General features: G+C 60.7%; 1 protein-coding gene across 1 annotated transcript in view; it reads left to right on the forward strand.

Annotated features, from left to right (window-relative positions):
- The first annotated feature begins 47 nt into the window (after positions 1–47).
- SLC26A11 (solute carrier family 26 member 11) overlaps positions 48–14040 on the forward strand; it is a 22970-nt gene continuing 8977 nt past the window's right edge. Inside the window, exons 1-12 of the mRNA XM_040456605.1 lie at positions 48–119; positions 1139–1374; positions 1903–2095; positions 2479–2564; positions 5041–5120; positions 6235–6377; positions 6840–7015; positions 7437–7509; positions 10106–10156; positions 11926–11986; positions 13469–13524; positions 13612–13752. Of these exons, the coding sequence (XP_040312539.1) occupies positions 1141–1374; positions 1903–2095; positions 2479–2564; positions 5041–5120; positions 6235–6377; positions 6840–7015; positions 7437–7509; positions 10106–10156; positions 11926–11986; positions 13469–13524; positions 13612–13752 (1294 nt within the window). The 5' untranslated portion in view covers positions 48–119; positions 1139–1140. The remainder of the gene's footprint in view (positions 120–1138; positions 1375–1902; positions 2096–2478; positions 2565–5040; positions 5121–6234; positions 6378–6839; positions 7016–7436; positions 7510–10105; positions 10157–11925; positions 11987–13468; positions 13525–13611; positions 13753–14040) is intronic.

Genomic DNA, 14040 nt, shown 5'->3' on the forward strand with positions numbered 1-14040 from the left:
CACAGACCCCGCCCCGGAGGTCACGTGCGCGCCAGGCCCCGCCCCCTCCATCTCTCCCTCTGCGGTTCCCGCAGACCCGGGCTGCGGCGACGTCCGGAGACCCCGAGCCGCGGCGCCCGGTGGGTCTGTGGCGGGCGGGGAGCGGGGCCCGGGCGGGGTGGGCGAGCTGCGGGGGACGGGCTGGGGTCGCTGGGGGAGGCTCGGGGCCCGAGGGTGCGGGCTCCTCTCGCGGGGACCCTTCCCCACCGCGTCCCCACCAGGTCCCCGCCGCCCTCGGCCTTGCTGGAACGGTCAGCAGGCGTGGGGTGCCCACCCTAAGACCCAACGTCCGGGGCAGGCGGCTTCGAGGGTGGGAGGCGGGGTGCGCTGGGGTCCGGGGGTGAGGGGTGGTCCGAGGCCGGCTCTGCGCGCGGAGGGGGGAGGGGGGGGAGGTGCCAGGTCCCTAGAGGATGCTGCGCACCCGGAATTAATGGAGGGGCCTCGAACGTTCCCCAGAGCCCACTAGAGTCCCTGGAGCTCCTGTAGGGATGCGAATGCCACAGGTGGGGGGTGGGGTGAGGCGCGGCCTCAGGATGCGAGACCCCCACCGCCCGCGCCGCAGTCAGCCGTAGTGGGTGGAGTTCGCCCGCGCTGCGCACTTGGAAAGCCTCGGGGCCCTGGAGGCTGCAGGTCCCCCACCCACGCGCCGCCTGCCAGACGAGGGAGCCCCCGTGGACCCCGCTAGTCCTCGCGCTGCTGCCTTTAAATTCCTTGGCGAGGGAAAAAGAAGAAACAGATTATCCCGGGAGCAGAGACGTGGGCTCTAATTCGCGTTTAGGTCCCTCACCGAGAAACCGTTCATCCCGTTCTTTCTGTCGAGGGGCCTTGGAAAGAAAGCAGCTGGCGTTTGGGCAGGTGGGATTCAGGGAGGGTAGCGAGCAGGGGACTGGATGGGGGACTGCATCTTTTGTCGAGGCCTCCTCTGCGCTGGTTGTTGGGTTCCTTCGAGGCCAGCAAAGGGCAAATTTAATCCATCTGGTTCAGGTCTCCTGGGGGGAGGCCCGTGTGCCCCTCCTGATGCCCTGGACCCTGCCCTGTTGCTGGATTCTCCCAAGCCTAGACCCTGACTGCTGCTGTGTCATCCCCATGCCCACCCCAGGCATGCCCTCTCCTGTGAAGGCGTTGGGGCAGGCCAGGCCCTCGGGTGCCAGTATGGCCCCACAGGCCCGCTGCTGCTCCCCTGCGGCCCTGCAGAGGCGGCTGCCCATCCTGGCCTGGCTGCCGGACTATTCGGTGTCATGGCTGAAGATGGACGCCATCGCCGGACTCTCCGTCGGGCTCACGGTCATCCCGCAGGCGCTGGCCTACGCCGAGGTGGCTGCCCTCCCGCCCCAGGTGAGACGTCTGCCCCTGCTGCCGCCCCACTCCAGCCTCAGCACCGTCCCGGGAGCCGAGCAGAAATGCGTAGTGTCCCCTCCAGACAGGCAGGGCACCAGAACCCCGGCCCCGTGGGGCCCCCAGAAGGCTTGGCGTGCAGTCCGCAGCATGTGACCGCCTTGGGGCAGACACACGCCCCTGTAACCGCTCTCACACGCAGGCACTGGACCAGTAGTGCTGGGTTGCCTGAGGGGCCCGGCAGCATGACTCACGAGAACGTTTTCTTAGACTCCTAGACTGAGATAAGGGCTCAGGCCTTTGTACTCCTGTGGGCACCCCGCTGGGAAGCAGGTGGAAAAGAGGCCCCCGGTCACTGTAGGTCCCCAACCGTGGCTAACGGCGTGAGTGCTTTACCCCGCCTGTGCACCGGGGTCCCCGCAGGACACGACAGCCACCCGCAACAGATCCTGCGCTTAGACGCCTGCCCACGGGACACCGTGGGCATGCTGTGTGCCTCCTTGATGCTCAGTGCTGTCTCCCCACCAGTACGGCCTCTACTCTGCCTTCATGGGATGCTTCGTGTATTTCTTCCTGGGCACCTCCCGGGACGTGACCCTGGGCCCGACGGCCATCATGTCCCTCCTGGTCTCCTTCTACACTTTCCATGAGCCTGCCTACGCCGTGCTGCTGGCCTTTCTGTCTGGCTGCATCCAGTTAGCCATGGGCTTCCTGCGCTTGGGTAAGACTCTCGGGCCTTCCTGTCACGGGATACCCAGGCCCCTGCGTCCCGGGGATGCCCTGGCCCTCAGCCAAAATTTCCTTCTTTGCGTCCCAAGGGCTCTTCGTGTGTGTGTGTGTGTGTGTGTGTGTGTGTGTGTGTGTGTGTGAGAGAGAGAGAGAGAGAGTGAGGGGGGCCCTCTCAGCCCTCTACTATTCTACTTGGAGAAGGGCTCCGGGTCCCAGACCCTAGCCTCCCTTCTCCACTGTCCAAACTAGTCCAGACGGGGCATGTGGTCCTTGGCCTTGTTCCACCCGGACCGCCTGTCCCAGCCCACATCTAGCCACGTCCTCTGGGATTGGGCAGAGCTGGGACCAGCTTAGTGTTCTCTCTCGGCTGGCCAGGCTTCTTGCTGGACTTCATCTCCTGCCCTGTCATCAAAGGTTTCACGTCTGCTGCCGCCGTCACCATTGGCTTCGGGCAGATCAAGGTAGGTGCACTAGCTGGCTCCCAGGCACCTCGTGGGTAGTGGGACAGGGGCTGGGGTCGATATGTGCGGGCCAGTTGATGGCTTGCTGTTCTGGAGCTCAGAGCACAGGTGCTCCAGCGCATCTCCATCGGTCCCATGAGCCCCTGAGGAAGATGCTGAGTGACGGTTGGACCGTGCAGGAGGTAATGTGGGCGACTGGTAACGACAGTCTAGAGTTTTCTTTTTCTAAATTTCTGTTGATCGTTTTTCTTTGATTTTATTTTTAAAAATTTATTTGGACGCACGCGTATACATTTTTAAAGTTTGTTTTTGAGGGAGCGAGAGAGGAAGAGAATGAGTAGGGGAGGGACAGAGAGAGGAAGAGAGAGGGTCCCAAGCAGGATGCTAAGCAGGCTCCGAGCTGTCCTGCGTAGAGCCTGAAGCAGGGATCAAACTCACAAACTGAGATCATGATCTGAGCCAAGATAAAGAGTCAGATGTCGGTTGACCAAGCCACCCAGGCACCTCTGTATACTTTTTTTTGGGAGAGAGAAAGGGAGAGTGCGTGTGCACCCCCGCACGTTGGGGCTGGGGAGGAGCAGAGGGAGAGGGAGGGACAGAATCCCAAGCAGGCTCCACGCTCAATGCGCGAGCCTGATGTGAGGCTAACCCCAAGACCCTGGGATCACGACCTGAGCTGAAATCAAGAGTCGGACACTCAGCCGACTGAGCCTCCCAGGCGCCCGTTTGGTGCTTTTCAGATGCCATGCTCCTTTGTAATTCTGTGAAACACAACCGTAAGAAGCACCAGAACCAATCACCATCCATTATTTGAGGACTTTATTTTGCTGCCCTTTCACTGGGTTTTCAGTTCCCGAAGGGCGTGTTTTCTTTAGGACTGCGGTCGCCTGGCCCTGAGCTTTGTAAAAAGGAAGTGAGTGCTCAGTGGGGCTTCGGAGTAGAACTGAGCCAGGGTGTGGGAATGAAGGGGGGGGGCCCCCCCCCCCCCGCCTGTGTGTCACCTCTCGGCCGGCCTCTCCGAGGCGTGGATCCCACGGCCAGGCTCTGCTCCCGGCTGGCCCAGTGCGTCTCCCTGATGGTGGTGGAGCGGGAGAGTCCGGGACGCGAGGGCGTATGAGCCAGAGCTGACCCTGTTTGTGCTCTTGCTACGTGCCAGACGCTGGGCCAAACCCTCCCTCGTGTTGGATTCTCAGGCTGCTCCTGGGAGGCAGGTCTGTGGTTATCTGCACCAGAGAGGAGACGCTGCTCAGGAAGGTGTGGGTGGGCACAGTTTATGTATTCTGTGCACACGTGTGTCAGGGTGAGCTCGGCAAGTGCTGCTCCTTGGGACAGCGTGTCCTTTATTCTGGAAACACTGTTCTCTCTCAGCATCAGGATTGTTCTTTTACGGGACTGTAATACAGAGGGGGCAGCCTTTTTTTTTTTTTTTTTTAATAGTTTATTTATTCTAAGAGAGGGAGGGATTCTCAAGTAGGCTCTGAGCTGTCCGCATGGAGCCCAATGTGGGGCTTGAATTCACGAACCGTGAGGTCGTGACCTAAGCCGAAGTCGGACGCTGAACTGACTGAGCCCTCCAGGCTCCCCTATAGAGGACCGCTTCTTAATGCACTCTTACTTGGCAATCCCAGGTCCCCCAAATCTTTAACGCCTTGACCAGGTTACGACAGCCATTTGAGAGCCCTAAGCTGGGCGCGGGGGGAGGGTCAGGAGGGGGGGTCCTCCTGACCTGCCCTGGCTGGGAGCTCCTTGGGCCCCAGAATCCATGTGTCTCCACCCCAGTGTCTGTCCCATCTGGGGCTGTGTGCAGGTTTGGGGATCCTTGCGGCCTGACCATCCTGGGGGTCGGGGCATCAACCTTCTCGCTAATGTTCGCCACCTGGTCTCAAGTGGAGAAAGAACTAAAATGCGGGGTAGACCCCTTCTCCCCCCCGAGGACCCTGCCCTCCTGGGTCCCCCAGCATCCTTCCCAGGAGCCCTTCGGAGCCCCCAGCGGCTCTGCCTTTGGCTCCACCTGGCTGCACTTCTGCCAGGAGGTGGGCCTGGCTGGTGGGCCTCCGGGTGAGGGTTGTGGCCTCCGGCCAGTGGCAGGGGGTAGGGAGGGGGCGCTCGGTGTGAGGGACAGGACGGAGCCAAGGGCAGTGGGGCCTGCAGGGCGGGGTGGGGTGGGCCGGCAGCGACCCCAGACCCTTGACCAGGGCGCACGAAGAGGTCGCCCTGCTTTGAGATCACCCGGACTGGTTTTCCTCACAAGGGAGAATTATTCACCAAGACGTGTCCTTGGTCTCTTTTGCCCAAGGATCACGATCCCCTGCCCCTGGGGGTGTTGGGAATGGGCAGAGGGTCCCCAGAGAGCCTTGGGATGTGCCCCCAGCAAGGGCCCTTGGACTCTGGGTTTACAATGTACTGAGATGCTGCAGGGGAGGGCTTCAGGCCTCACTTTGAGAAGGTTGTCTGATCTGAATTTCCGTTTGAACAGAACCTCCTGGGACTGCAGGGTATCCCCAGACAGTTTTTCCTGCAAGTGTATCACACCTTCCGCAACATCGGAGAGACCAGGTACCTCATGGCCGTGTGGTCCTGTCCGTGTAGGGAAGCCCTTCCTCCCGGAACCCCTCTCCCAGGCCCCACCCCCGGGGGGAACTTATTCCCGACCTCTGGGGCCTGTCCCTTCAAACAGGTCCCAGAGCAGCACCAGCGTCACAGGGGAGCTGGTTAGGAATGCAGACTCGCGGCCATGCGCGGACCTGCTCAAGCAGCCAGCGTTCAGCGGGGGCCCCGGGGGGTCAGTTTGTGCACTGCACTTTGAGAAGCTCTGTGCGGGACGACCTGAGAGCCGGTCCCGTCCCGTGGCCCTGCACAGAGCCTTGGGTGGTAGGAGTGGGAGGGCCCCCCACAGAGGAAGGGCAGCGGTCTGTCCAGAGGTTTGTGATTCAGTGAGGAGAACGCAGGCCACGGGGCAGGCAGGCAATGTGGATGTGCCCGAGGGATGGGCGGCAGGCAGCGGGTCATGGGGCTTCTTCAGTCGAAGGGCCTCCCCCAGAGAGCAGCCAGGGTAACGAGACCGATAGGAGAGGATCCCAGATGAGCCGAGAGTCTGGACGTGTCCCTGGCCGGAGGAGCAGTGACCTGGGGGTAGCTGCCCGGTGGGGCCAGTGCTGAGGCCTGGAGGGAGAGGGGGAGACCTGTGACCGACTGTCCTCTCTCCCCTTCGTCTGCAGTGAGGTTCCTCGGGGCTGAACCCACTGGAAGCCAGGGGCTCCCTGGCCCGGGTCATGCAGCCTGTGGGGGTCATCCTCCTGGGGGGGGGGAGGGGGGCAGGAGAATTGGAGACTGACCGGTCAGAGAGCATAAGAGGCAGTCAGGTCTCCCTAGGCAGTTCTTCCTGCAGGTGAACTTCCTGGAACAGTCAGGCGTCTGCAGCCCACAGAGCTACGTGACTCAAAACGTGAGCTAGTGGCCCCAGTGCCACTGGGATTCGGGCCTCGGCTCCCAGGCCTGCGCTGGCCTGCGTGGTCACTGAACAAAATGTCGAAATAGAGCAGGGAAGCACGTTGCTTAGCAGACAGCGAGAAGAGCGACCGAGAGAGGCGGCTTTCCCGCGGAAGGGGCAACCGAGGGGCAGAGGTGTGTGCCCTGGGCCGGCCTGGGCGTGACCGGTGTCTGTCCGCAGGGTGGGCGATGCCGTGCTGGGGCTGGTCTGCATGGTGCTGCTGTTGGTGCTGAAGCTGATGCGGAACCACGTGCCCCCCGTCCACCCTGAGATGCCCCCCGGCGTGCGGCTCAGCCACGCGCTGGTCTGGACGGCCACAACAGGTGAGGGGTGTTCTGGCCGAGGAAGTTGTGCAGCCGTCCTGCACACCCAGGGTGAGGGGTGCCCCGTGTGGCCCCCCCCCCCCCCCCCAGCCCCGGAGTCCCACCCCGAGGGATTCTCCTGTCTCTGGTCTGGATGCGACTTGAGAGCTGGCTGCATGATGGGGCTCACGTTCCGGGAAGAGGTGTCACCCCCACTTAAGCAGCCAGCACAGCCCAGGCAAGACGCGAGGGGTGGGACGCAAGGTGAGCCAGTAGGTGACGCGTGTGGGCCCTGCACGTCGCCATACGCCTGTCCTGCCCTCTTGGTTTGCCGTGGCATCACGTGTTCACGCCCTCCCCACAGTCACTCGAGTCCGTGCTGTTTCCCAGGCGGGAGCGTCAGGGGCCGTGGCTGGGGTAGGGTGTATTCACCCCAGTCACCCAGAGGAGCCGGGTTCACCAACGGTTCTCGCTCTGTCCTAGCTCGCAACGCGCTGGTGGTCTCCTTTGCCGCCCTGGTCGCGTACTCCTTCGAGGTGACTGGATACCAGCCTTTTGTTCTAACCGGACAGACGGCCGAGGGGCTCCCTCCTGTCCGCCTTCCGCCCTTCTCGGTGACCACGGCCAACGGAACAGTTTCCTTCACCGAGATGGTACAGGTGGGTAGAGGCGGGGAGCCAGGCCTCTGGGCTGAGCTGCGGCAGCCTCTGGCCTGGTTCTGTCTGCGCCCTGATGCATCCGCCTCGTGACAAGGAGCTCTGAGCCCCGTTGGGACCCCTGAGTCCTCAGGGCGGAGCACCTCTGGGTGCAGGGACGGGCACGAAAGAGTTCCAGATGGGGCACGACCTCAAAGGACACCACCTTTATTTTCCTGCCCTGAGCCCAGAGGAGCGTCTCGCGTCACAGGCGCTGGCAAAACAGGGGTTCGCTCCGTGTCCTGCTCCGTGCACGTGCCACACGGAGTTGCCTCCTTGCGCGTGTGAGCTCACGGCCCCGCAGCCGAAGGACGGGTCACTGCCTGCTCAGACCCCTGCTCTCCTTCCTCAGAGGGTCACTCACTGTCCCTGTCTCCTCCCTCAGGACATGGGGGCTGGGCTGGCCGTGGTGCCCCTGATGGGTCTCCTGGAGAGCATCGCGGTGGCCAAGTCCTTTGGTAAGGTGCCCGCCATCCACGCCTACCTGGTGCTGTCCGGGAGCCTGACTTGCTTGCCTGCTCTTTTGTTTTCTGTTCTCTGCTTTGATTTTTCACAGCTTGTGTTTTTATCCAAGTAGTACATGTTCGTCTTTAAACAAAAATTTGTGGTGAAAGTGGATTTACAATGAAAAACCTCACCCAGGGGTGGCTGCTAACGTCTGGGAGCCTGCTCTCCAGAAAAAGAAGGGCTTGCATTTCCCCTTTGCGTTTTCTTTGACGGAAACGTTCCCTCCACCTACGTGGCTCCCAGCAGAACGGAGTTTGAAGTTCCCATCCTGGGATGAGATTGCGGCAGCCACGCCCCCAGGCGATGGCCACGCCCCCAGGCGGTAGCCACACCCCCACGTGCACCTGCTTTGAAATGAGCTCGTCTTAGGAAAACGTCTGTAGGCAAAGGAGGAGTTTTTGTTTGTTTTTTTTTAGGAGGAGTTTTAAGTATATTTTTATTTTTAATATAATTTGATGGGAAGTTTTCACAGATAGTAACGGCTATGTTTGGTGACAGGTTCCCAAAATTCCTAAAAGTTTAACAACGTCAGGTGCCTGGGTGGCTCAGTCGGTTGAGTGCCTGACTCTTGATTCCCGCTCAGGTCATGATCTCACGGTCGTGGGATCGGGCCCTGTGTTGGGTTCCTCACTCAGCATGAAGCCTGCTTAAGATTCTCTTTTTCTCTCTTCCTCCTCTCCCTCTGCCCCTCTCCCTGCTCAGGCTCCCTGGCTCTCTAAAAAAGTAAATAAATAAAAACCACTTATAGAAAAAATGTTAACAATGTGCTCCTTCAGTCGGCTGAGCACACCTGGCCGGTCCCCTCCTTGCCCCCAGGGAGGCCCGGAGACCTTAATCTGCTTAAATATCTATTGCCCCCATTCCTCCCTCTGGGCTGAGGCTGCTCCATCCTTCTCCTGTCCCCTCCCTTTGGTCTGCTGGACGTCCAGCTTTGTGTTGTCTGTGTGGGTGGCATTTTCATTTCGTTTTATGACAGGCTCTCACCCTGGGGTTTAGGCGGACCCTAAAGATGAAACCCAGGAAAGGTGCCCGTGTCGCTCTGTCTCCATAGATCGGCTCTGGTTACGCCAGGATTTCGTTTCCTCGTGCGAACTGCCAGCAGCCTGACCCTTCTTTCCTTCCGAAGAGAGTCTCGAACACTCTCTTCCAAATGCCAGTGGCTGCTCGAGGTCATGTTCCGATCAAATCTTTCTTGTACAGCTCTTCTGTACAAGATTATCTTTCTGGCAAGGGAGATTTGGGGGCATTTTGGAGTCTACATCTTAAAGAGTTTATGCCTCTCGCCTCACTTTAAAACTTTGTTTTCTGGGGCGCCTGGGTGGCGCAGTCGGTGAAGCGTCCGACTTCAGCCAGGTCACGATCTCGCGCTCCGCGAGTTCGAGCCCCGCGTCAGGCTCTGGGCTGATGGCTCGGAGCCTGGAGCCTGTTTCCGATTCTGTGTCTCCCTCTCTCTGCCCCTCCCCCGTTCATGCTCTGTCTCTCTCTGTCCCAAAAATAAATAAACGTTGAAAAAAAAAATTAAAAAAAAAAAATAAATAAAACTTTGTTTTCTGGGGCGCCTGGGTGGCTCAGTCGGTTAAGCGTCCGACTTCGGCTCAGGTCAGGATCTCAGGGCTCTTGAGTTGGAGCCCCCGCGTCGGGCTCTGTGCCGACAGCTCAGAGCCGGAAACCTGCTTCGGATTCTGTGTCTCCCTCTCTCTCTGCCCCTCCCCTGCTCGGGCTCTTCCTGTTTTCCTTTGAAGTCAGTCGCTTTCCTGTCCTAACTTGTAAGCTTGTCATCCTCTGAATCGGGGGCTTGGAGAACCCGTGCCGCTGCCCATGGCCTGAGAGTGGCTGTTACATTTTTAAGCGTTTGAAAAAAATTTCTAAACACGTTTAGGATTTCCTGACACACGAAAAGCACGTGAAGTTCACGATCTCAGTACTCGTGTGGCAGAAAGGTGTTACTGGAACGCGGTCCTGCTCACGTGATCGCGGTTTCCACGGCTGCTACTTCCGGCTGTGACACGCACGGAGTCGTCGTGACAGAGTGTGGCCGGCAGAGCCTAAAATGTTCCCAGCTGGCCCTTCACAGAAACGCGTGCCAGCCGCTGCCTGGGATTCACGGCCGCCGCGTGTTCCCCCCACCCCCACCCCGTGCCTGCCGGCCCGTCTGTCTGAATGGCCTCGTCCGTGCCTTCCGGGTCCTCCCCACTCGTGATCAGACAGGTTTTCGTTTCAGACTTCGCCCTTCTCGTGAGAGCAGCACACATTGTCGTTGTAGGGCACGCGGGAGGTGCACACGCGTACAAAGAAGCCGCTCTCGCCCCCGCAGTTGGCCACTGTTCACGTTTTCCCGTCCATCTTTCTGCCCTTTCTTGGGAGACACGCATACACGCTTGAGCGTATTTGTTCGCGTACATGCATGTGTTTTTTTGCATGTTTACACGCTTACGTTTATATCACGTAGACGTTGCCGTGGGTGGAAGTTGATAATCTGTTTTTTGTCTGACGGACGTTTTCTCAGTGAGGCCGTGCGTCTAGTGACTTTTTATCCTCTCTCCGTAGCGTCTCAGAATAATTACCACGTTGACGCCAACCAGGAGCTGCTGGCCATCGGTAAGACCCCAGCGGTGGTCTCACTCGGGCTGCTCAGACCGTGGTGATGCGCGTGGCGAGGTACAAGGAGCAGAGGTGGCCGCGAGTCAGGCCCGTCCCCAGATGGTCCCGTGCATACTCACGTGGCATAGGCGGCTGACCTCTGGTGTCGCTGTGACTGGAGCTTATTGAGCACTTGCTGTATACCAGACCCTGAGGTCTGTAGCTCTGCTCCGGGTCAAGGAATGCCAGGAATGTTCCACGTTGGGGTGAGATCGCTGAGGAACGTGGGCTCCGGGTGAGCCTGCTGATGTCCGGGACCCCGTCTGTCCTCGCCCCCTCCCCGTGACCCCCCTGCAGGCTGGGCAGGCAGGTCAGCGAAGACTCGGGTAGGCCCCGCTATTGGGTGGGTCTATGCCAGGTGTCCTGGCTTTTTGTTTAGTTTCCACAAATCTGGCCTCTCTGGGGATTCTTTTTTTTTTTTTTTTTTTTTAACGTTTATTTATTTTTGAGACAGAAAGAGACAGAGCATGAACGGGGGAGGGGCAGAGAGAGAGGGAGACACAGAATCGGAAACAGGCTCCAGGCTCTGAGCCATCAGCCCAGAGCCTGACGCGGGGCTCGAACTCACGGACCGCGAGATCGTGACCTGGCTGAAGTCGGACGCTCAACCGACTGCGCCACCCAGGCGCCCCTGGGGATTCATTTTGAGGGCACGACCCGCATCTTAAATTGAGTTCTCACGACTGTTTTTCATTTGTGGACACCAGGCTCTTCTGCCTTTGCTTCCTGCCGCTTGTGAGGTAGGCAGGGGTCTGACCTGGCGGCGCCAGTAGGTGTCTTCCCCAGGGAGTCCACAGGAGCCCCCCACCCCTGCCCCCCGCCCTGCTGCTTCCCTGCATGGCGGCGTTTTGGGCTCGAGCCACTGAGTTTCCTGACAGCACAGGGCATGGGGCCCCAGGATGGGTCACAGAGACTTTGGGGGGCTCCACTCTGAGCTCGTGGCGGACGGGTGCCGCAGAACGCCCACACCACGCGGTCAGGTCTCTGACCGGAGTCTCGGGCCATAGCGAAGAGTCAGGATGACCGTGTGTGGTCAGCACACGGCCTCTGCTACCTCCAGCGATGTGTGGCCCTGCTCTCGGGGCACGTGCTGGGCTGTGGGACCCAGGAGCGGGCCCCACCCTGAGCTGTCTCAAGAGCGGGTACCTGAACCTGTGAGCCCATTGTGGCGTTATGGACCGTGCAGGACTGTGGTCTTTGGGAAGGCCCTGGGCGAGCCACATGCTGGCCGGGCCGCCCGTGATAAACGTGGGCTAATTAGTTATCTCCGTTCATAGGTCCCGGCCAGGGTCTCAGGTGTGGGTGAGTCAGTGTCACGGGAGTGGGGCACTTACTAGCCGTGACCTTGTGTACTAGCTGGTCGTCTCACGAAAGGAGTGTGGGTTTGAAGAAGGAGAGAGATAGCTGACCTCCGGGCTGGTGGGCCTTCTGGGCCCTGTTACACATGGAAAAAGGCATGTTTAGTTCACCGGGGCAAGGCTGCGGCCAGAGTTACCTTAAAGTTAGGGTCAACCCCAGTGAACTCGGCAAAGATCACGATTTGTGTTTCCTTCCCTATGACAGACGCCTGGACGCTCATAGCACACCCCTGGGTGATTCCTCCCACTTCCCTCTTCCTGTTTCCTTCCTGGTCTCCGGCCTCTGTTTCATCATCATGTCCCATGTGTTTGTATCGTTTTATGTCCCGCTCCCCCCGGATAAACCTCTTGCTTCCGTTTCCTCCCCAGGCCTGACCAACGTGCTGGGCTCCCTCGTCTCCTCCTACCCGGTCACAGGCAGCTTTGGGCGGTGAGTGACCACGTCCTTCTCTGTGCCTTGGGCGGGGGGAGGTCCCAGCCCAGGCCAGAGGGTCCACATGCAGCTCGAAGAGCCTGCCGGGCTCCTGCCCACATCTCGATGCCCCTCTGTTCTCCTCCGGGGCAGAAGTCTGCCTGTGGTGGCCGCACCCCTCCATCAGCAGCATCCGTGGGAGGCAATACCTGGGCTCACTCTGCTGCCCTTCACCATCTCACCTGTTTTCTCTTGCCGCCTGTGCCGCGGTTTACTCCTAACGCGTCCCCAGCACGCGGCAGGGCTCCCCGCATCTCCTGGCGGAGCGTATTCCGGAAGGGGACGGGAAGCATCGTGCTCCGTCTGGAGAAACGGGTGTGGGTTACGCACAGCCTCCACACATGCTGGCACCAACCCCCGCCTCCCCGGAAGGCCAGAGGGCAGGGCAGAGAGTGACCTTGCTGGGGGGGGAGAAGTGGGGGCATTGGCCAGCAGCACCTGCGTCCCCAGAACCGCTGGCCCGACCCCGTCTGAGTACTAGACCTCCGCAACACCCCCAAACCCCCGCGTCCGAGGGGCCGCAGGGCCCACTCCGTGTCCTCGCCTGCAAATAGGAATCACAACGGGCCCGCATCAGAGTTACCGGAGGTTGAACGAGAGCGCGTAGAACGAAGCCAGCAGCCTGCGGGCACTGGGCTGGTTTGTGAAATAAACCCTCCGTGTGTCCTCAGTCTAACCTTCCACCAGCTCTTGTACTGTGACCTGCCATCAAGGTCGCAGGTTTTGTGCCCCCGTCTGGTGCAGTACCTTGCGTATAACGGGTACCAGAAAAATCAGTGAGTGTTTGAGGAATGAAGTTTCTGCCCGGCTCTGGAAAAGCGGAAGACGACTTAGGCTCTCTGTGGACACGTGCAGACGGACTGGCATATCCACAGGGCATGCAGGCGGGCACAGGTCACCGTCAGGGTGATCGGGAGCCGAACCCGGGTTCTCCCTTTGTGGTGCTCGCGGTGGCAGAGGAAGATGTGGGCCGGGGTCGAGTTCTTGGGCAGAGAAGTCTCTTCCTGGGTTGCGGGACCGGATGCGGTTTTCCAAACGGGCGACGGGGAAAAGGGAAGTCGAACACAGCCAAGTTGACTTCCGGTCCCCCCTGGGAGGAGCCTCACCGTCAGCCCGTGGCGGTTCTCTCTCCAGGCCTTTCTGTCCATGTGTGCGCGTGCATGTGGGAGACGAGTGTGTGGTGAGAGGGACGTCCCCCACGCGATAGTGTCAGCGGCATGTCTGCGTATCCGTGAACACAGTGACATTTTTGCTAGCCTGCCGTGACAAAATGCCACAGGCTGGGGACAGGCAGGGTTGGCTGCTCCTCAGTGTCCCCGCTTAGGCGCCAGTGTCCGCGGGGCCCCGACGTCCCCTTCCAGGCGCTCCGGTCCCACGGGCCAGCCTCCCCTGCCGGTCCAGGGCCCCTCAGCCACCAGGGGCGTCTGTGTTTCCTTCCAGGACGGCTGTGAACGCTCAGTCGGGGGTGTGCACCCCAGCAGGGGGCCTGGTGACAGGTGAGCAACCCCCCCCCCCCCAAGCCCGGAGTTCGTGCGGGGTGGGGCTGGTGGTCACCCATGACGCCCTGCGCCCCCACCCCGCAGGAGTGCTGGTGCTGCTGTCGCTGGACTACCTGACCTCGCTGTTCTACTATATCCCCAAGTCCGCCCTGGCCGCCGTCATCATCATGGCCGTGGCTCCGCTGTTCGACGCCGGGATCTTCGGGACGCTCTGGCGCGTGAAGAGTACGTGTGTGCTCGCCGGTCACGCGCACGTATCCTGGATCCTCCCCCCACCGTCTTCCGGGACCCACGGGGCACGGTTGCGGCCGGGGGTTACCGTCGTCCCGGGAGGTGGCCCCGCTGGCCGTGGGTCAGGAGGGCCAAGGGTGCCCCAGACCCGCTCCGTGCAGTGCGGAGCGAGTCTGCAGCCCGCAGGCCCCCCTGCTGCCCTCCCCCCGCCCCTGCTCCCCCTTCTCTCTCCTCCATCCTTCCTCCTCTCCCCCTCCTCGCCTCCCCTCCGTCCTTCCTTCT

The sequence above is a fragment of the Herpailurus yagouaroundi genome, unplaced genomic scaffold (genome assembly GCF_014898765.1).
Source record: "Herpailurus yagouaroundi ecotype Mexico unplaced genomic scaffold, PumYag 217, whole genome shotgun sequence".
In the NCBI taxonomy this organism is placed as follows: Eukaryota; Metazoa; Chordata; class Mammalia; order Carnivora; family Felidae; genus Herpailurus; species Herpailurus yagouaroundi.